Consider the following 23,029-nt stretch of genomic DNA (forward strand, 5'->3'; position numbering starts at 1 on the left):
TTTTTCAACCTTTTACCATTATGTCTACGGAGAGGTTCTCAATCATTCAGATCTGCGCTTTTTCCAAAGGCGAGTGGACTTTCTGGGGTCCCCCCCTTCTCTTCTCATGCAAGAGGATAGAAGAACCGAAAGCTTCATGGATGAGAAGCGAAACTTTTTCAAAACGGGGGGGGGGGGATACCCCAAGAAAGTCAACTCGCCTTTTGGAGAAAAAAGCACCTTTAGGACCACTTCTTCTTGGGTTAATGTGCCTGGCATTTGGGGACTTTAAAAGGATGCGTGTTTCTCTCTTGCATTCTTTATATTTCGCTACGTCTTTTGTTCAGTGTATTGATATTTCCATTGTCTGATAACTGCCAGGATACTTTTAAATTTTTGTTACAGCTGCCCATTCCAAAATGCGATATTTCACATATTTTAAAGGAATAGTCATGGCAAAGCGAGAGGTTAGTCCACTTTAAGCTCCAAGGTGGGGTTTTGCTGTTGTTGAAATGTGTTGCTGTAATCCTGTGGGGCGCATCATATTTCCCTCCCTGCCTGGGCAAACCATTAAACAGTGTTTTGTTGGTGTCAGTTGACAGAGTGCATTGTAAATGGTGATCAACTGCAAATGGATGAACCATTAGGCTGGCGGTTGCTTTTCCCGTTGGGCTTGCTCAAAAACACATGGTGGGTTTTTTGTTTGTTTTTTTGCTTGGCTTGGAATAGCGAGGCGTACTCGGAAGGATGGCTGCTTCTATGCCACAGGCAATCAGTTTGGGGGAGACTCGAGTTCACATTTTAAAAAATTAGTAATATATCGTTTGTAAATTCCTTCTAAAATCATCTGGAAACTGGAGCATGATCGCTGTGGATAATCTTTCTCCTCTGGATAGGACTGGTGGAGAAATAGTTTTAATGCTTTTGAAAAGAGGATTCAGTCTGGTTCCTCCAGATGGATAATTCCCATAGCTCAATTCATCTCAGCAGGATTTACTAAAAGACTAAGGCGGCTAAGCTAAACCTCCCTCATTTGAAGAAGAGAAGGTAACGGCCATGGCAGGGAGGCTTTTGCCTGGAAGCGGCTACTCAGCTCCTTCCTGGCTAGTCAAGAAACCACAAAGTTGGGGATTTTTTGTAATACTAAAGAGAGCTTTTCCGCCTTTCTGCTCCTGGCAGTGAAGCCCTGCCGGCTATTTAAAGCATTGGAAGACCACTTCAGCCGCCTCGGTGGAACTTCCCGCAGAAAATGAGCCTAGGTTAAGAGAGGAGCTAGTAGAAGTTACACAGCCTTTCACGGGGGAACCCCACCACAAAGGGCACCCACGCGTGCCGCCGTGCCCAAGCCCGCTGGTGTGCAGAGGAAGAGGTGTGGTATGCCAAGCAGATGGGAAGGAAAGCGAGCTGCCCTTGCCCAACTTCCCAGTGAATCTCTCAAGAAGTGCAACGGCCCATGTCTACACCGTGTGAGGTCTGGATCACTATCCGGTGTAAAAACATTGCCTTCCCATGTTAAGCGCTTGGATTAGGGATCCCCCCTTCCGAGTGCGGTAGGAAAACACTTCCCGAGTGAATGGGTGAACCAAACTTTGCACGAGGAAGCGCCTACAGCTTCTCGGCTCCCCGTCTTGCTTAATAGCCACGCACTCCTCGTGCCCTCGCTGCTGCTACGTGAGATACTCAGATAATTACCCTTTCTCGGTGTGCCCCCCCACCTCACACGACCCTTCGTCTTACCTTTGTCTTGCCTTCTTGCCTTTAAAGTGGCGGCAGGGCCCCGGAGGAGGGGCTTTAAATTCCCAGCGCGGCATCCGCCATAGAGCGGGTCCCGGTCCCACTCTATGGTGGACGCAGCGCTGGGGCTCCAGCGGGGCTTTTGCGCTTACCTCACCGGCCATGAAGCTCACCGCACGTCACTGGTCTGGTGGCACCTCCAATGGCTCCTGCCAGGCCACAACAGTTATGTAATAGTATACATGTAGTTATATGTTATAAAAATGAAAAAAATAAAAAAACTTTATATAGAAAAACAAATCGCTAATATCTCCTGAGATGTTGAAGTCTAAGTTTACTCTGGTTTCTCTTCAGATCATATAAATCTTTCGCCTTAAGTTTAAGTCTCTAGAAAGAGTGCAGGGAAAAGCAGCAAAGATGATAAGGGATCTTAATGCCAAACTGCATGAGGAATGGTTGCAGGAACTAGCTACATCTAATCTAATGAAGAGAAGGACGGGATTACATGATAACAATCTTCCAATATCTAAGTGGCTGTCAGAGAGAAGAGAAGGGATGATCTTTTCTCCAAAGCATCATAGGGTAGGATAAGAATTAATGAGTGGAAGATTATTAAAGAGAGATGCAACCTATAATTAAGGACAACATTCTTGATAATGAAAGCAATCAGTGGAATAGCTTGTCACCGGAAATTGTGTGGCTCTATCATTCGAGGTTTTCAAGAAAAAAACTGGACAACCATCTGTGTGAAATGGGATAGGGCGTCGTGCTCAAGCAGGAGATTGGACTAGAAGATCTTTAAGGTTCCTTCCAACCTATTATATTATGTTCCATATTCTAATACCTGAATAGCCAAAACTAGGATGTGAAGTCATGTAAATGTCAGTGTTCTAAATAGCATCCAAAAGTAAATCAGAGTCCAAGGCAAAGTATTGCTCAAAGTTCCAATTTATTAAGAGAGCCATGTTGGCACATCTGGGAAAACCTGAATCTGAATGCTTCCAGGTCTTCCCCACCTAGTTGCAAGTTCAAGATCTTGCCCACAAATCCATCACATGGTCCAATCTCTCACTGCCATGCTGGCAGTTCCACCCATCCAGTTCCAGTCAGGTGCAGAGATGCAGAGACAAAGGATGACCTTGGCTTTCTAGAAGGAATTTTGTTTTGGCTACATAGCATCTAACTCAATACAATCCCCCCTCCCATTTTCCACAATAGAAAGGGGCATAGTAGAATAATAGAAAGTTTGGCAGGCCAAAGTTCCAAGAGAAATAGGGCTGCAGGCCTGACAGTAAATTTCTATATTTCTAAAATTCCTAAATTTCACTCCACATCTTTGATATTGATATTTGTAGAAGAAAGGAAGGGGAATGCATAGAGCAATCACATTCCATTTTAGAGGCAGAAAAAATGGGACAGTTTGGAGAAGCTACTATGTATTTTTCATCTAGCTCTGAACTAAAGTTAAATATAACATGTATTTACCTGGATATTTTCACAAATGCATATCTGCAGGAGAGGAGGATATCCATTTATCTGGATTTGCAGCAACATAATATGAGCATTTAGCATCTTCATGGGACCAAATTATTCTCTATCCTAATATGAATAGCAGAGAGGGAAAGCTTTTAATCTTCTCTAAGATTAAACAAATAATTTTCTTTGTTTACTTTATTTGTGTTTTGAGATGTTAACCTTTTTTTTCAAATTTAGAGAACGTAAAAAAGCTATTGATTATTTCTCAAAAAATGGTGAGGGAATTGTGTTGATGATTTTCCATTTGTTGAGGCTACAGAAGCTTCAGAAAAATGGGAAATAGAGCCTCAGATTGCTTACTTTTGTGATGTACAATGTTATATTTAACATAACTCCTAATATGGCTCCAGTATAATTTTGGTTGGTTATCCCATCTTCAACATGAAACTACAATAACAATAAGACAGGGTTGTCAAATCTGAAAGCATAATTTTCCATCTGATGAACAGATTTCTTAAATTCTTAATAATTCACAGCATAAGTATCCTGTATGGAACAGGTATTTTTCTTTTAATAAAAATATGGAGAAAAACAAAAACCAGCCCTCATGGCAAGCAGAAAATGGGGAACCCCTGTGAAAGTACACCTGAGCAATTTGCTCAATGAAAGTTTTGTCTGCCTCCTTCCCCAGTATATGTCAACTCAGAAGCCTCCTTGATAGGATTAGTATCACTGAGACACTTTTAAAGAGCTATGAGACTGGGAAGGTGGGGAGCGGGTGGGAAGAGATGGAGGTTATTCTTACAACTTTTCACAATCAAACCAGAACCAACTGCTGGTAATGTGAGAGTTCTACATCAGGCACCAAATGGATAAGACTGTAGACAGCAGGGCCAAAATACTGATCCTTGCCAGCACCTGCAGATAGGAGACAAATAATTGGCACATATTAAAAAGAGAGACAGAGAGAGAGAGAGAGTTGTTATATGTCTGTCCTTTCTAACAGCGTCTGGCAGGAGTCCCTGCAAGGAATTTAATCAGCCAGAGTTGTTTAAAATGGGCTTTGAACAACAAGTCCTGTGCTGCTAGTAATGAACTTCATATCATATGCAACTCCTGTTTGCTGACGACATTCAATTTGTTAATTCTGCATCTGGTGATAGGGGTCAGATAGGAAAGTGATGATTGTTTCTTGATGTTCCAACCCCTGCTCACATCTTTCTAATTAATCCTTTTAGAAGCAACCATTGACAGAGGGGTGTGGAGCTGAGGGAGGAGAATGTGAGGGCAAAAGAGAAAAGCTGACAGAATTGCTAATGCTGCTCTCTGCTTATCTGAGTGTCTGACATGCAGAAGGAAAGGGAAGTTGTGCGATGTAACTAGGAATGCTCAACAAACAACAGATTTATTTAGGTTTTAAAACTCAATGAACACTATTACATTCAATGAGTTAGAAACAATGAAATGATGTATAGTTATTATATGTCTGCCAACCATCCTCAACTAGAGCATGGGAACAAATCTGATCTCCAATATGGTCACTCAAATGTTAAGGGTCATTTTCTGAGAAAGTGAGGTTCATAATCAAGAATGAAAATAGGATTAAGATTTTCCCAATGGCTTCTAGCTCCTATCTCTTGCTATTTTTATCAAATTTTGGTATGTTACTCCAAGGCATTGTTGCATGTTTTTCTGTGATTAGCTGTGAATGTGCCTTGATTACGTTTTTTTCATAATTTATGTTACCTTTGCATTAGTCTTTATTCATCATAATTTTTTTCCAATCTTAATTTACCTGAACAATGAGGTTTAAAATGAAATCTCATTAAACATGACTGTAACAGAAGAATTGTGACATCTCTTCTGTGATCCCAGCTCATTATCTGCAACTAGATGACCCACGTGACCTGACCATGCCTCCTGGCCCATATTCTATAACTTGGCTCATAGTTTCCATATAAAATTTGCTAGAATCTCTGATTTCATGTCATATAAAATAGTACTGAGAATGATTTTAGGCAAACTTTAATTCAATAAGATACTACAATATATAGAAATGAATGACTCAGGATATGCTACAATACTTACCTGTATCATTTCCTATATTTCTCTTATGGATTGCCAGTTAATGTAAGGAGGCCTGATGGTAACAAGGAGTCTCATGGTAATTCTAAGAATTTGATACTGCAAAACTATTGAAAGTTGTCAATTAAGCTTAACTTGGTAGTCAGTCAAATTGCAGTGATTATACAATGAACAATACACTAATATTACCAATGGAAGTGGGCTGGTGCAGACATAATCTAAATTCAAAGACTAATTTAATTATTTCAGGACAATTCAGTTTAGGAGCACTCTGATTTTCTTTTAGTATGAGTCCAATCCTCAAGGCAATTGTTTCTTAGTTTTCTGCATTTAAACCAAGTTGGGGAATATATAGTCTTCCAAATATTGATGGACTAAAACTCACATCTTTTCTAGGTTGCAAGTTGAAATCCAAAAATAACTGAAGTTTACAGTTACCTAGTTCAGAGCTGAAATGAGTTTCTTCACAGGAGTAGTAACAAAACAACTTACACTTCAGACCAAATCTAAAAAGGGAGGGGCAGATGTAAAAGACCAGATGTATGGAGGTTTGCAGAACCCTGGAGAAATAGGAGCACTACAATATATAATTATATTCTAGTAAATCTGTCTTAGCCAAATTTTTCCATATCCCTAAACACTGTCCAAAATTGTAAACTAAGATTTTTAAATTGCTTCCAAACTATACTGCATGCAATATTCTACTGCATCTAAATCTGGAATAGCAACTTTACAGTTTCTGGTTGCAGTTTCTGGTTGCAAGTCTAACCCCTAGGAGATAATAAGGCTCCTATGCTACAGCAAGCAAGAATCAATATTTTAGCACCCTAAAGTGGGCACAGTGGAGGATAGAACTTGAAAAGATGAAAAAGGGATGAATAGTTAAAAACTTCAAAGTGGGAAATTTCATATGGGAATCACAGAATTGTTGACTACATTCAGAGTCAATGCTGGAAAACTGTCCTTCACACTTCAAATATACAAATCCCCATTTAAAGAAATAAAATCTCATAGGAGCATAAAGCAACTCTTTATGCTGCTAGAATGAATCTCTGGAGATCTGAAATAAATATATCTAGGTCAGGGGTGGGCAACTATAGCAACTATGGCAACTATATGCAAGATGATTAGGGGACTGAAGGCTAATCCATACAATAAGCAGTTGCAGGAACCGAGCATGGCTAGTCTAGTGAAGAGAAGGACCAAGGGAGATATGATAGCACTGTTCCAATATTTGAGGGGCTGCCACAGAGAGAAGGGGGTCAAACTGAACAAGGAGAGATTCAACCTGGAAATAAGGAGAAATTTTCTGACTGTGAGAGCAATCACCCAATGGAACAGCTTGCCTTCAGAAGTTGTGGGAGCTTCATCACTGGAAGCTTTCAAGAAGAGATTGGACTGCTATGGTATAAGGTCTGCTTGGGCAAGTGGTTGGACTAGAACTGGAAGTATGAACTGGAAGTGCAAGCTGGAAGGCCTATCAGACCATGAAGACTTGGTCAAAGAACCAGTCGAGATGACTGCCTCAAGAAACGGATCATGCATTTTGTGATGGAAGCATGTGAGAACCTGAGAACCATGGGTGAGATGGATCGCCTGGGTGGAGGAGACGAAGCAGCAGCAGCAGCCGCCAATGGCATAAAAGCTGACACCTGGATCCCAGCCATCGCTGTTCCAGCAGACAGAGCAGATGGGGCAGCTGCCACACCCACCAACCCACTGTGCCTAGTGCCTATCCCCACAAACTTCCCAGGACCATTGAGAGCCTTGAAAGTGGAGTAAAAGACAACCCCCCAGGCACCCAGGCATCAAGTATGACTGAGACCCACAGCAGTTGGGCTTCTTCCTGGTGCATGTACATGAAGGAATACATGAGAGATTTCAAAACCCAATGCATCCAAGTCAGGGTCGTCACCCTGGCCCTGGAAGGAGAAGCAGCTAGATGGATGGTGACCCTCCATAATGCAGATGCCCTAGAGCTCTGGAACTTAGATCACTTCATGATGCCACAGGTTTGAAGACCCACTGATGGACCCAAGATCACATTAGAACAGTGAAGCAGGGCCACCAGCTGGTGGCTGAATACACCAAGGAATTCTGAGACCTTATTTGTTGCATGGACTGGCTGAAAGTCATCCTAGTCAGCTGGTTCAAAGACAGACTGGAAACCATGCCTGCTAGCCCACAGAGCCCCTAATCACCTCCATGAATGGTACATCTTGGTGGAGGAAGTGGAGATCAACCTAGCCAGAAATCAGTTACTGAGCTGGGAGGGCTGAAAGAGATCACCACCCCAGGGGAAACAGGGGTACTTCAAACCATAAACCAGGGCCCTGAGGTCAAAGCCACAAACTGGGGCCCTGAGGTCAACCACTTGTTTCAAGTGATGAAAGGACAGCATCCTGCCACTGGATGCTGCTTGAAGATCCCAGCCTGGAAGCAAGATCACCTGTCCAGTGGGAAATGCAACCACACATGGGAAGGACACCGTAATGAGAGATGGGAGGTCATGGAGTTTCATTCCTCAGCTAAACTGGGAAAGGGAACTCTGACTCCATCTGAGGATGACCCTAGGCTTTCCGAGAATGACCTTGAAGATGACCCCTTGATAAGTGAGCCGATCAAGCCGGTCACTTTATCCCTAAGACAATTGGTTCGTAGTTTGGGGAAAATGACAGCCCTGCTAGACTCAGGGTGCATCAGTTGTGTCAGAGTTTTGGCAGTGTGATTATTATTATGAGATAAACCCAGGAGCAAAACAGAGCACAAAGCACACAGAGCCTTTATACAATTAATAGTGGTTTATATACAAATATATTCAGACATATACATGGAGATAAATTCCTTACCACTCAGCTACAGACACAAGGAGAGAAAAGAGATACACGCTGAGAGAGAGCAATACCCTCTAATGGCCACCTATATATAGACACCTCTTAAAGGGGTAAATGACTTGTGTGAACCCCATCAGAATCTTAAAGAAGTGATACATGTATTGCAGAATCATCCTCATTGCATCAGTTTACAGATTACAACCTTACATCAGCTGGCAGTTCTTAAACCCTCATTACCTGACACTCCTCCCATTTAAAGCTGTACAGCTGATAATCCAAATGTTTTGACATAGTCTTTATACTTTTCTATAGATACAAGTTTTGTTAACATATCAGCTATATTATAATCACTAGAACAATGCTGTAATCTGATCAGTTTCTCCTTTATAGCTTCTTTCATGTTACAGTATTTAACAGCTATATGCTTACTTCCATTTTTGATGTGGTCCTATCACCATTATTATACATGCAGCATTGTCTTCAAATACTGATATATCATATTTTACATTAATATTTACATCTTTCGGCAATTGCACATACCATGTTATCTCTGAACAAAAGATAAAGCTATGAATTCAGCCTCAGCAGTAGAGTGCTACTGATGGTTGCTTTCTGGATTTCCATCCAATTACAGTGTTAGCAAACAGTACTACAAACCCTGTGGTGATTTTCTATCTTGCATATTAATTGCCCAGTCCCTATCCACATAGCATTTTAAACTGAGATCATCAGATGGCTTTATTCATAATCCTAAATTCATTCTTCCTTTCAGATACCTTAATATTCTTTTTACTGCCAACCATGGGTGTTTTCTCAGTGTTGTTGTGTGCCGACAACATACAAACAGCATTGGTGATATCAGGCCTTAATTACTGGGATAAATATAATAAACTGCCTATAACAGACTGGTATATTTCTTTGTCACATTCTGCATTTGCGTCTGTTACCACAGTGTTCTGAAAGTTTGATATACTATTGCAGTCTAAAATATTGTACATCTCCAGTAATTGTTTTATTTTCTTTAATTGTCTCATTATATATCCTCCTCGTTTTATTTTACTTATTTTTACACCTAGATAATTATTTACTTCCCCTAGGCTTTTTAGTCAAAATTTGTTTTCCAACTGTCTAGCAAAACAATCAGCCTGTGACTTTACAAATAAAACATATGTTGTCTACATATGCTAGGAGCAAACACTTTGCTCCTTCATACTGTGCCATATATAAACAGGGATCTGCTTTGCTGCTCTTAAATCCTAAATTCTTAAGAGAGGTATCTAAACATTGATTCCAATTTCTGGCTGGTCGTTTCATTCCATATATGGTCATATTCAATATTTATACATATCCAGGCATCACACTTTCAGAACCTGGAGCTTGGGCCATATATATATATCTCCTCTGCTAAGTCAGCATTCAAATAAACAGTAGAAATATCAAAATAATACATAGAATATTTATATGAAGCTGCTACCGCTATTGCTAGCCTTATGGTCTCGCTTTTCACAGTAGGTGCAAAAACCTCTCAGACATAAACTCTGTTCCCCTGTCTGCTTGCAGCTGGCATACCTTACATCCATGCTGTCATTCTACAAGTGTTACCTATTTCCTAAATTGATGCAATACTTCAGCCTTATTTTTCAGTAAATAACAATATCCATATCTACTGTAATCATCTACTATGACTAAGGCAGGGACGTGCCTTAGAGGCAAGGGAGGCGGAGCCTCATCACTCTCCTCAGGAAAAGAAAAGAAATTTAATTTTTTTTTTAAATAATTAAAGCCAAGATAGTTGCTACCAGATTCCAGGTCACAGTGGCTTGGTGTCTGCTTAGTGTTAACCAAAGCAGGAGGCGAGAGAACTCGGAGCCTCTTTTCCATAAGGAATTTTTCGCCTTCTAAAAGTTAATAAAGAGTGAAAAGGCAAAGAAGTTCAGATGGAAAAGAGGCACTAATTCTCCCGCCTCTTGATTTGGAAGCAGCCAATCGTGTCTTCTTGAGCACGCTTACGTTGGGCGGGGCGTGCTTCAGAGGAGAGAGGAGTGGGCGAGAAGGAGGAGGCTGCCTCTTTGCTGCAGACCTGGGCGCTTGGCGGCTCCCGCGATGCAAAGTAAGTGCCCCACTATCCCCGATGCTGCCACCCGTTGCCCCGGCCTGCTTCTCCAGGCTCCGCCGCTGGAAGTCCCGGATCGCCTCTGGGGGAAGGCTGGCCCTGGGTGAGAAGCAGAGCGAAGCTTCTCCGCGGCCTCCCGGCGCTGCGCAGATGTTTTGCGCAGCACCGGGAGGCCACGGAGAAGCTTCGCTCCGCTTCTCACTCAGCTTTTCCCCAGAGGCGATCCGAGACTTCAAGCGGTGGAGCTTGGAGAAGCAGCGGCCGCAGGCCGAGTCAGCGGGTGGGCGGCAGGGCACTTTGCATCGCGGGAGCCGCCAAGCGCCTTTGCTGCAGACCCAGGCGCTTGGCGGCTCCCGCGATGCAAATTCCCCCCCCCACTGCCGAGGCTGCAAATTCCCCCCCCCACCGCCGAGGCTTCACAAAAGGATGCCCAGCTGAGCCTCACCAGGCATAAGCCTCACCGCACGTCACTGGACTAAGGCATATCTCACTCAGACCTTCATGATATTGGACCTGGGTACTTGAGAGACCGCCTGCTGCCAATTACCTCCAATAGACCGATTAGATCCCACAGATTAGGCCTCCTCCAAATTCCATCCACTGGCCAATGCCGACTGGCGACCACCTGGAGGAGGGCCTTCTCTGTGGCTGCTCCGGCCCTCTGGAACAAGCTCCCTGTGGAGATTCGAACCCTCACCACCCTCCAGGCCTTCCGCAAAGCGCTTAAAACTTGGCTGTTCCGACAGGCCTGGGGCTAATGAGCTTTTGTCCCCCCTCGAATGGTATGGTTGTTGTGTGCTTTTAAATTGTGGTATTGTTTTGTTTCGTGTTTTTTTCTTTTCCTTATTTGTACCCCCCCCCTTGACTTGGGTTGTGAGCCGCCCTGAGTCCCCTTCGGGGAAAAGGGCGGCATAGAAATATAATAAATTCAATTCAATTCAATTCACTCCTCCTAAAGAGGGTGTAATAGGACCAATCAAATCAGCATGGATTAATTGTAATATTCTGTTTGTAGTTCTTGCACTTTTCTTACAGGATACATTTTGGCTTTTAAATATATATATATATATATTATTTTTCAACAAACCTAGAAAGACAAGACATGTAACATAAAGGTATCTTTCATTACATACAGTGTGTCGATTGGTCACAGAGTTTTTGTGCATCCTTTCCATAGTCATCACTTACATTTTATATAGAATCACATATTTTAAGTCAAATGTATTTATGTACATCACTATTATAATACTACATTTGTTTGACTATCACTATTATTTCTTCATCTTAAACAAAATATGCTGAGTATGGGTTCATTTATATTATAATAATTTATTACATCATCTTCAATATATCCAATAATAAAGTATTTTTATATCTTATTCTAAATCATTCTATTATTCTAATATTGGTGACATTCTTCAATAATTTTCATTTCCAAATAGATCCCATTTCCCATAAAATTGTTTATCTTCCTGTTCTCTAATTTCAAATGTCAACTTACTCATTTCAGCACATTCCATTATTTTATGAATAACTTCTTCCTGCATTGGTGTTTTCTCATTCTTTCTGTTTTTAGCAAATACAATTCTAGCTACTGTTAACACATTTACAATCAAGTATTTCAGTTCTGTATTGTTTCCGGTATGATTCCCAACAAAAAGATCTCTGGTTTATAGTCAATATGTTTCTGTATCATTTTTTCCAACCAAGTGTGGATTTTAGTCCAATATCTTTTAGCTTCTATGCAAATCCACCACATATGGTAATATGAACCAAGGTTCTGATGACATTTCCAACACTTTTCTGATTTATTCTTGAACATTCTTGCTATTCTCGTTGGGGATAGATGGCACCTGTGAAACATCTTATACAAATTTTCTTTATACACTGTTGACATTGTCATTTTATAATTTTGAGATCACAATTTCTGCCAATTTTCTAAGTCAATCCCATGTCCAAAAATTTTTCCCCAAGCAATCATGGATTCTTTAACTAGTTCTTCTTCTAATTCAACTTCTAATAATAGTTTTTTAATCACATTTTCATCAGTACCTGTCAAAATTTTATCTAACCAGTCATTTTATCATGGAAAGCTTCCATTTTAAGATCTTTATCAGATCTAGAATGTATTTGCACATATGAAAACCAATTCATCTTCATATCTTGCTGTTCCAATTCTTATATAGATTTAAGTTCACCCTTTGCATTCAATATTTCACCATATCTAACTGTTTGTTCCTTTTTGTATGTTATTGGATATGAAAATGCCTTAATAGTTGATAACCAGACTGGAATTTTAAAAATTGTCTTTTTAACTTTTCCCAGTTTAATAACAAAGTCTCAAGTATGTAATGTCTTCTAAAATACCCCTGCATTTTAGTTCCTTTGCACCATAGGAAAGCATGCCATCCCAACAACAAATCATGTCCTTCTACAGTCAATAATCTAGAATTTCTTAATGTTATTCATTCTTTTATCCATATCAAACTTGCTGCCTGATGGTATAACTCCCAGTTCGGTAGACCAAATCCTCCTCTTGTTTTAGCATCTTGTAATAATTTTAATTTTATCCTTGCTTTCTTTCCCTGTCAAATATATTTCAACACTATTTTGTTTAGGTCGTCAAAATAGGCTTTACCTAGTCTAACTGGAATTGTCTGGAACAAATATAGAATCCTGGGTAATATATTCATCTTAATTGTAGATATTCTCCCTATTATTGATAAATGTAGATTTTCCCATTTTGCCAAGTCTATCGCAATCTGCTGTTTAAGTGTGTTGCATCTTGCTGACAAGTATATATCCAAATGCTTGACCTTATTCATGATTTGAATCTTCGGAGTTTCAGCCAATTCTTCCTTTTGTCTTAATAACATATTCTTTGTCAGAATCTTTGTTTTGTCTTTATTTATTTTCAGGCTTGCTACTTTTCCATATTTCTCTATTTTTTCAATCAATTTAGGTGCAGTTTCTAGTGGGTCCTCTAAGATGAAGACCAAATCATCCGCAAATGCTTGCAAATTGTATTCTTCTTTTTAAATTTTCATTCCTTTTATATCTTTTCCTTCTCTAATATTTCTATTTAAAACTTCTAATGTTAAGATGAATAATAGAGGGGATAGTGAACAGCCTTGTCTTGTCCCTTTCCTTATTTCAATAGAGTCTGTTAATTCTCTCTATCATTATCTTTGCTGTTTGTTTGTGGTATATAGTTTCTATGGCTTGGGTAAATTTCCATTCCCATATGTTCCAGTTGTAACAACATAAATCACCAGCTCACGTTATCAAAGGCTTTCTGAGCATCTAAAAACATCAGAGCTATTTGTTTTTCAGGATGAGCCTCGTAGTATTCCAAAGTGTCCAGAATTATTCTCATATTATCTTTAATTTATCTCTTTTGTAAAAACCCATTCTGGTCAGGGTGAATAAAGTTGTTCAATAGTTCTTAATTTGAAGTGGGTCAGGCTCCTCCTTTGGGACAAGAGTAATATATGCTTCTAACCAGAGGTGGGTTCCTACCAGTTCGCACCTATTCGGTAGAACCAGTTCGTCAAATCTACCGAACCGGTTAGAAGAGGTTCCACCAGTGGACCCGGAAAGCAGGCCACACCTACAGAAGAGGGTCCAAAAAATTTTGAAACCCACCACTGGTTCTAACCATGATTTGGGTATTCTCCTTTTTAACATCACCTCATTCATAACTTCTAACAATGGGAGATACAACAATTCTTGCAATGTTTTGTAAAATTCCACTGGTAAACCGTCTGAGCCTGGAGTCTTTCCATTTTTCGTTTTTTAAGTGCTTCAGTTAGCTCCATCATCGTTATATTGCCTTCTGGCATCATTTCAGTTTCTTTAGGTATTTGGGGTAAATTGACTTTCTGTAAATTTAACTCCTCCCTCTTCAATAATCTCTTGTTCATACAGTTTGCAATAGTAATCTCGTATATTTTTTTCTTCTCTTCATTTCCATAATACATTTTCCCTTGATCATCTATTAGTTGTAGTATCTTTCTTGATTTTCTCTCTTTTTTCAATTTATATGCTAACCATCTGTCTGGTTTGTTTGCATTTTCAAAGTAGTTCTGTTTAGCACCTCTAATTTTTTGTGCTAATTCCTCCTTTTCCATTAATCCCATTTGATATTTAATTGTGTCCATTTTTATTTTAATGTCCTTTTTTTGAGGAGATTTCTGTAACTCTTTTTCAAATCTCTTGTAGTCATTGTCTAGTACAGTGATTCCCAAACTTTTTCAGTCCACCGCCCCCTTGGTGCTACAAACTGATCCTCAGTGCCCCCCACCCAGTAGTGGAATTTTTTTTTTTTACTACCGGTTCTGTGGATGTGGTTTGGTGGGCGTGGCTGGGGGTCATGTGACTGGGCAGTTTGCACGACAGAAAGAAGATAGTAACAGTAAAATTCAAAACTGTAACAATTAATTGCACATTTATTCAAAATCCAATTTAAAAACATTTTTAGTTAATGTTAATTCAACAGAATTGTTGAACGTGATCCAGTAATACCAGGTTTTCAAAATCTGATAGTCATTTATCAAGAACCTTAGTAACTAGTAACTTAGTAAACTCAGTAAAATTTAGTAACTACTTCACTGTTCAATAAATTCTGTGTAATACAGTACATGCTTGATCATTCACACACAGACTGCTGCCTTTTGTTTTTCCCCCCAAAATAACAGGGTGGGGTGGGGGTAGAGAAAGAAGAAGACTTTGTTCTGTGGTATCTGCCATTTCAGAAATGCTCATTACACTGCTCCACCTAATCAGTCTTTCCGTATTCCTCAATATATTGGTGCCCAGCAGCTGGTCAAAACCCTAGTAGTACTTATGGAACTGTAGATGATACTATGGCAAAATACAAGCCTTGCAGCTCATGTATACTCATACAACATAAGAGTGATGCCATTATCCAGATTTATCTGTGACAAAGTTCTCACTGTGCATAAATATCAAAATAGGAAGGGCACTTTATTAAAAAAAAACTGCAGTGTTTTGACTCCATTTCGTTATAAAACATCTTGTTTGGCATACTGGAACATTTAGACAACATTTTCTTCTAATATGGGACATTGTTCTATCATAATTTTGTTTTGCTTTGCTTTTTCCTGTATGTGACAATATCCAACTCTTCTTTGTCATTCCCCTTTCTTCCAACTCAAGGAATGTCCTTCTCATATTCTGCAAATGTGTGGACAATACACTTTCCCGGCTTCAGTTGTGCCTTATACAGTTTCTTAGTCAGCAGCACCTTACTGCCTACAGTCTCTTTCACATATATACTGCACAATTCCTCCCAGCACTGGTCCACAGACTGGGGACCTTTTACATGTAGCAGCTGACTGTCCTCCAAAGCAATAATTATGCTGGCTAAGGCTTTTTTGTTTCTTCTCTGGTCACCATCATCCAGGACTGCTGGTAGATTAGTAACAATCATCCACAACTCCTCCCTCATAGGAACATCTCCATTTTCACATTCCAGGAGAGGTTGTTTGTCTCATTCAACCGAGACACCAGGAAACCTCCTCCCATTATGCAGAAGGAGGCCATGCTGCCTACTAACCATGATTTAAATCTCATACTCTAGTGCAAGCTCACATTGGGTTACTCCTCTCTCTAAGCTTTCTATAGTCACTCTGGCCTTCTCTCTGGACTGGGCCCATAACCTGTCAGAGTTTTGGCAGTGTGACTATTACTATGAGATAAACCCAAGAGCAAAACAGAGCACACAGCACACAGTGCCTTTATACAATTAATAATGGTTTATATACAAATATATACAGACATATATGTGGAGATAAATTCCTTATGACTCAACTATGGACACAAGGATAAAAAAGAGATGCACGACAAGAAATAGCAACACCCTCTAATGCCACCTACATATAGACACCTCTTAAAGTGGTAAATGCCTTGTGTGGAACCCATCAGAGTCTTAAAGAGGTGATACATGTATTGCTGATTGCATCAGCTTACATATTACAACTTTATATCAGCTGACAGCTGTTAAATCCTCATTGCTGACAAGCTACTCAGTGAGCAACCCTGATGGGGAGACTTGGAATCCACCTGAAGAGACTAAAAAAACCTGATTGTCTTTTGACAGCTGGATGAATCTATTGCAGGGGGAACTGGCCACCTTTGCCATTGAGCCTCTGGAACTAAACATGGGAGACCACAACGAGGCTTTAGTATTCATTGTGACCCCTGGAATGGAGTGGCCCATGGTCCTGGGTTTCACTTGGCTAAAGCATTGGAACCCACAAGGAGACTGGAAAGAGGGGACTTTAATGTTCCTGTGGAGAGTCATAGGGCCAAACAAAACTGAGGAAAAGTGGGGAGGTGGGTCAAGAGAGGAACCTGCAGTCACTGCACAAATAAAGCCACCATGGAGCATTCCCAAGAATACAGGTACCTAGATGAACTGTTCAGCGAAGAAAGCTCAGATGAACTGCGCCCTCACAGGACCAGAGACTGTGCCATTGAGATCCTCCCTGGAGCTAACTATCAAAACCCAAGATGTATTCCATGACCCTTAGGGAGCTAGAAGAGTTACACACCTTCATAGATAAAAACTGAAGTTTTATTCAACCAGCCAGACCAAAAGTGGCAGCCCCTGGGCTTTTCCAAGAAAAGAAAGATGGGTGTTTGCACTTATGCATTGATTATAGAGGTCTGAATGCAGTGTACATGGAAAATGTGTACTCCCTTCCCCTCATGAAGGACATGTTAGCTCACCTTTAAAAAGGAAATATTTTTTTCCAAACTAGACCTACCTGAAGCCTATGTCTAGGTTATAATTAAGGAAGGGGACAAGTGGAAAACTGCATTCATTTGCCCACTGGATGATTCCAATTTAAGAGGTTGGCGTGAGCGGTGTTTATCAGCTTGCTTCTTGTAGGCTTCTGCCACATCTGCTAAAGCTTTCTTCATATTTTCCCATCCTTTATTAAGCGTGTTCATCCATTCAGTCAGAGACATGGAGGAGGGAGCTTCTCTAGGCAGCTCAGACATGGGAATAAATTCCATGACACTGGTAATCTGGAAAGGATTTCATGCAGTGCTGCTGTGGACCGCATTGTTATACACCACTTCGGCGAAGGGTAGCAAGTCCGACCAGTTGTCTTGCTGATAGTCCACATAGCACCGGATGTATTGTTCCACCATCGCATTGGTCCTCTCCGCTGCGCCGTTCGTGCTGGGATGAAACACTGAGCTCAATCCTTGTGTGAACCCAATGGATCTCAGGAACTCTCTCCAGAACTTGGCGGTGAACTGAACACGGTCTGAAATGATCCTCTTGGGCACCCTGTGCAGGTGATAAATGTGTTTCACAAACATTTTTGCTAATTTCTTTGCAGACGGCAACCCTGAACACGCAATGAAATGAGCCTGCTTGGAAAACAAATCAATAATTGTCCAGATTACTCTATTCCCACCACTGTCTGGGAGCTCGATGATGAAGTCCATTGTGATCTCTTCCCATGGCGGGCTAGGGTTGGCCACTCGTAGTAATCCAGGGGGCTTCCTCGGCTGTGTTTTTATCATTGCACAAGTAGCACAGGTTTTTACATAATCTTCCACCTCCGATTTCATCTTTGGCCACCAAAATTGACAGCTGGCGAGGTGGAGGATTTTTAGGAATCCAAAGTGGCCTCCTAGTTTCGAAATCATTCCACCAAGAAAATAAAACAATAAGATATGTACATTTCAAATATGATTAAGGCTTATCAGGGTACTTGATGTAGAACTTCTGTAAGAGCCTAGGAGCTCTAACATGAGATTTATCAACCCATTCAGCCTGGGAGGGGGGGGGGAATGCTTCCAGGATACTAGATACTGAATTCGATTCCTATGCTTCCTGGAGTCCAAGATTTCCTTAACTTCAAAACTGCTCTCCCTCAATAAGAAGAGGGACAGGGGGTGCAGGTAGAGGCACACGAAAGGAAGAAGTATGCTCTGGCTTCAACAGGTTTATTTGAAACACAGGATAAATCTGCTTAAGATGCTTTGGTAACTCCAATTGTACAGAAACAGGATTAATGATATTTACAATAGGGAAAGGACCGACATAGTTCGGCCCCAGTTTCTTCGATTTCTGGGTGGTTTAGTAGAAACTTGGTGGACAAAAACACGTACCCTTTTTACTTCACCCTCTTTTTATCAGCCTGTTTCTTGTGCGCCCAGTGAGCAGCCTCCAGCGCCTTGCAGGTCAAGGGCCAAAATTGGTGAAGTTGGTCACTCCACTCGGAGAGGCACAAAAATTGTGGTTTTTCTCGAGGCAGCTCAGGAATCAGTACAAAGTCCTGCCCAAACACAACTCTAAAAGGGATCAAGCTGGTATTGCTGTGCACAGAGTTGTTGTACGCCACCTCAGGATGTGGTAACAGTTCAGCCCAGTTATCTTGCTGATAATTGATGAAACACCAGAGGTACTGTTCCAAAACAGAATTAGTCCATTCACAAGCCCCATTAGTCTGAGGATGGTGGGCGGAGCTTAGCCCCTGGGTGGAGCCAATTAACTTCAGAAACTCCTTCTAGAAGAGGGAGGTGAACTGGACCCTCCTATCTGAAATTATGCATTCAGGCACTCCATGTAACTGGTATACATGTGAAATAAACAACTTAGCTAACGACTTAGCTGATGGGATTTTGGAACAGGGCACAAAATGAACTTGTTTGGAAAACAGATCAGTGATTACCCAAATCACGGTATTTCCTAGACTCTCTGGCAATTCAACAATGAAGTCCATCAATATCTCCTTCCATGGGGCCTCAGGGCGGGCCACACTTTGGAGAAGGCCCTGGGGTTTTCCCGGTGGTCGCTTTGCGGCAGCACAAATGGGACAACTGGCTATGTAGGATTCAATGTCTTTTTTCAATGAAGGCCACCAAAATTGCCTCTTAACCAGATGTAAAGTTTTTACAAATCCAAAATGGCCTGCCATTCTCGAATCGTGGGCCCATTGAAGAACAATAGTTTCAGGTTAGCAGGAACATACAATTTAGCCCCTACCCAGTCCATCTTTCATAGTACATTCGTTTGAATGTTCCTTGAACCAGTCATCGGACTCAAGGCTTTCCTTGAGTTTGCACATGAGGTCCGTAGTGATCTCTAAATTCGAAGTGTCTTGGCTTCTAGTAATCACCAGGGCAGCTAGACTTTTCACTTGGATGACTGGGTGAATCTTGCTCAGCTTAGAGTTGTACTAGGGAAGCCTAGACAAGGCATCAGCCATGAAGTTCTCCCCCCCCCCCCCGGAATGTACTTGAGGATAAAGTTGAAACGGTTGAAATGTTGCGTCCAACGCACCTGTTTATGAGATAGCTTACGTGTGGTCTTCAATGTTTCCAAATTTTTATGATCAGTCCATACTTCAAAAGGGTGTTCCAGCCCTTCTAGGAAATGTCACCAGGTCATCAAAGCCCATCTGACAGAAAAAGCTTCCGTTTCCCATATAGTCCATCTTCTCTCTGTCTCAGTCAGTTTATGTAAGGCGTAAGCACATGGCTGCAATTTTCCATCAGCGTTCGTTTGAAGTAATACTGCCCCCACTTCCACATCACTGGCATGAGCTTGAATGATAAATGGTGCCTCCATATCTGGGTGTTTCAAAACAGGTTCAGCTGCAAAGAAACGCTTTAATTTTTCGAAAGCGGCTTGACACTCCTTAGTCCAATTCAAAGGCTTACCCGGTCTGGGCTTGACCTCCCCTTTTGACTTTAGGAGATTTGTAATGGGCAGAGCAATGCTGGTAAATGAGGGAATAAATTGATGATAAAAATTCACAAATCCCAAAAAACTTTGTAATTGTTTGCGGGTGCGAGGAGGTGCCCACTCAGTTACAGCCTGGACATTTAGACAATTTGGCATAAAGTTCTGCAACCCAGAGTTTCTTGAGTACTGATCACACTAAAGTCACGTGTTCATCACATGTTTCCGGGTAGATAAGGATGTCATCAAGGTAGACCATCACGTCTTTGTACAGGTGTTCATGTAAAACTTCATTTATTAATTGCATGAAAACAGTTGGCACCCCCTTTAGACCAAACAGGAGTACTCTGAATTGAAAACATCCCAGTGGGAAGCAGTTTTCCATTCATCTCCGTCTTTGATTTTGATTCTGTAGTAGGTCCAATTTCGTGAAGATCTTCCCTTTACCCAATTGAGCCAACATATCCTTCATCAGTGGGAGGAGTTATACCTTTTACACACACACACACTGTTGAGATTTTTGTAGTTAACACAGAGATGAAAGGAGCCATCTTTCTTTTCTCTAAACAATATACACACGTGGCCTAGCAGGTTCTATAAACCCTCTCTTCAAATTTTTGTCAATAAACTTCCATAATTCCTCCATTTTGCATGGGGTCATCGAGTAAATCTGGGGTTTTGGAAGTTTCACTCCTGGGAGGATCTCAATCCGTCATGCGGGGAGGGGGGGTGTAATTTATCAGAAGATTTTTCTCTGAAAACGTCCTTTAGGTCCCAATATTCTTTTGGGATTTTCTCCTCCCCCTCAATATTTTCCTGCATCACGGCTGCTAGGTTAGGTTCAGTGTTGGCAATGTTGGAAACCCTCCCTTTTCCCTCTCGGGGTTTAGTGGATCGGATGCACAACCACCCTTTCCTCTAGTTGATGAGTGGGTTCCATTTACATAACCAGGGTAAGCCCATTATAAGAGGCCAGTCCATCCCAGGTGCAACAATGAAACTTAATGTTTCCTGGTGATCTTCCATCCACATGTCTATAGGTTCAATCACAAAATGAGCAGGAACCCCCCTAGCTATAGACCCATCTAGCTGGCAAAAAGCAATGGGTACTTTCAAAGTTCTCAGTTTTAAGCCCATTTTTTCCACCACTTCCAGGCAACGTATGCATCCCAAGTCTAAAATGGCCAGTATTTTTGCTTGGGCACCAGTAGGGGGCACTTTAAGTTCTACTGGGATGGTCATGGGGCCCGATCGGGAACTTATCAGATGGTCGTCATCGGAATCAGTTTCACTTTCCCCCAATGAGGAGGATGGTTCTTCTTCTCTTGGCATATGAAGGAATTGTGCAACAGGTTCCACCCCTTTCATGGTGGTGTCCCTCTATTTCCCAGGTTGTTTGTCTGGCTTCCTCTCCCCCATGGCAAGGGGTTTGGGTCAATCTTGGAGTGGCAATTTGCTGCCCGGTGCCACTCCTTTCCACATCGGAAGCAGGTGGTAGACTGGGGCTTGCTTGTAGACCAACTTTTTCCTCCTTTTGGAATTCCTTTGGGGTGGGTCGTGAGGGGTAGTTTTCTCTTTTTCACTGTCTTCGCAGTACTTATCTCTGGGTAGATCTATCTCCACATCTGCTGCCAATTCGTACCAGGGTTGCAAGTTACCGGGGGAGGGGCTGTTCACACAGTTTTGGTATATAACTTTGTTTAAGCAATCCATAAAACTTTCCATTAAAGCTTTTTCTGACCATGCCCACATATAAATGGACAATTCACGAAAATCTTGTATGTAGTCAGCCATTGGGTTCTTCCCCTGGGTAAGGGTTTACATTTTGGTTCTGGCCTTCCACTCAGTGACCAGGTCATCAAAGCATTTTCTCAGGGTGGCCATAAATATATTATAATTGCTCAGCAGGGGGGAGTCATTGTTATGCAGGGCAACCATCCATGCCGCCGCCTTGTTCTCCAGTGCCATGGTAACAACTCTTACCTTGGTTTCTTCTGTGGGGAGATCCTCTCCAAACTGTTGCATGAAATTCCAGACTTGGACCAGGCTCCTTTGGGTCACCTCCAAATTCCACACTAAGCAGAGGAACTTTTGTCATCCGGCGTCTGTGGAGGGGGCTCCTCCTCTTGGAAGGGCTCTTGCAACTACTGCTGCTGCTGCTGCTGCTGCTGCTGCTGCTGCTGCTGCTGCTGCTGCTGCTGCTGCTGCCGGGGCTTCCCCATCCTGATGAGCTCCACTGTCTGCCTCCAGGGGCCCCCTTGGGTGGAACATATCAATATGTGTCCAACCCCTCCCCCAGTAACCCTCATCCCACTGTCCAATCTGCAAATCCCTCAGGTGTCATATGGGTTTCATCTTCAAGAAGCATCATCAGGTTGGTATGCAGGATGGTTGAATAATTAGTAGATACATTATCTCATTTAATTCCAAGGAAGTTATGTTTTATGGAATAGTAAGCAAGATCTCATCTCTTAAGTTGCTTCCAAGTCCAAGGTGATAAATGAGATCTGTGACAATTGATCTCAAGCTGTACTTTCATCCCTTCATATCAGGGGTGGGTTTCATTTTTTTTACTACCTATTCTATGGGCATGGCTCATTTTGGGGGTGTGGCTTGATGGCCATGTGACCAGGTGAGCATGGCCAACTTGTAAAATGTGGTGAAACTCACTTAACAATGCTCTTGCTTAGCAACCAAAATTTTGGGCTTAATTGTGGTCATAAGTTTTATTTATTTATTTATTTATTTATTTATTTATTTATTTATTTATTTATTTATTTATTTATTTATTTATTTATTTATTTATTTCTCTCTCTCTCTTTCTTTCTTGTGTCTCTCTCTTCCACTTTCTTTCTCTTCCTTTCTCTTTTTATCTTTGTCTCCCTTTTTCTCTCTCTCCCTTCCTTCCTTTCTCTTTCTTTCTTTCTTTCTTTCTCTCTCTTTCTCTTTCTTTGTCTCTCTCTTTTTTCTCTCCCTTCCTTCCTTTCTCTTTCTTCCTTTCCCTTTCTCTCTCTTTCTCTCTTTTTCTTTTATCTCTCTCTCCATTTCTTCCTTCCTTTCTCTCTTTTTCTCTTTCTA

At 41.4% G+C, this 23,029-nt stretch overlaps 1 protein-coding gene across 1 annotated transcript in view; it reads right to left on the reverse strand.

The window, feature by feature from the left end:
- Positions 1 to 2,673: 2,673 nt before the first annotated feature.
- Positions 2,674 to 23,029, reverse strand: part of HERPUD2 (HERPUD family member 2) — a 249,514-nt gene continuing 229,158 nt past the window's right edge. The window contains exon 8 of the mRNA XM_087713074.1: positions 2,674 to 4,107. Within this exon, the coding sequence (XP_087569200.1) occupies positions 4,042 to 4,107 (66 nt within the window). The 3' untranslated portion in view covers positions 2,674 to 4,041. The remainder of the gene's footprint in view (positions 4,108 to 23,029) is intronic.

This window comes from Thamnophis sirtalis, unplaced genomic scaffold (genome assembly GCF_051295495.1).
Source record: "Thamnophis sirtalis isolate CommonGarterSnake01/CBP01778 unplaced genomic scaffold, rThaSir2_p1.2 scaffold_4, whole genome shotgun sequence".
Lineage (NCBI taxonomy): Eukaryota > Metazoa > Chordata > Lepidosauria > Squamata > Natricidae > Thamnophis > Thamnophis sirtalis.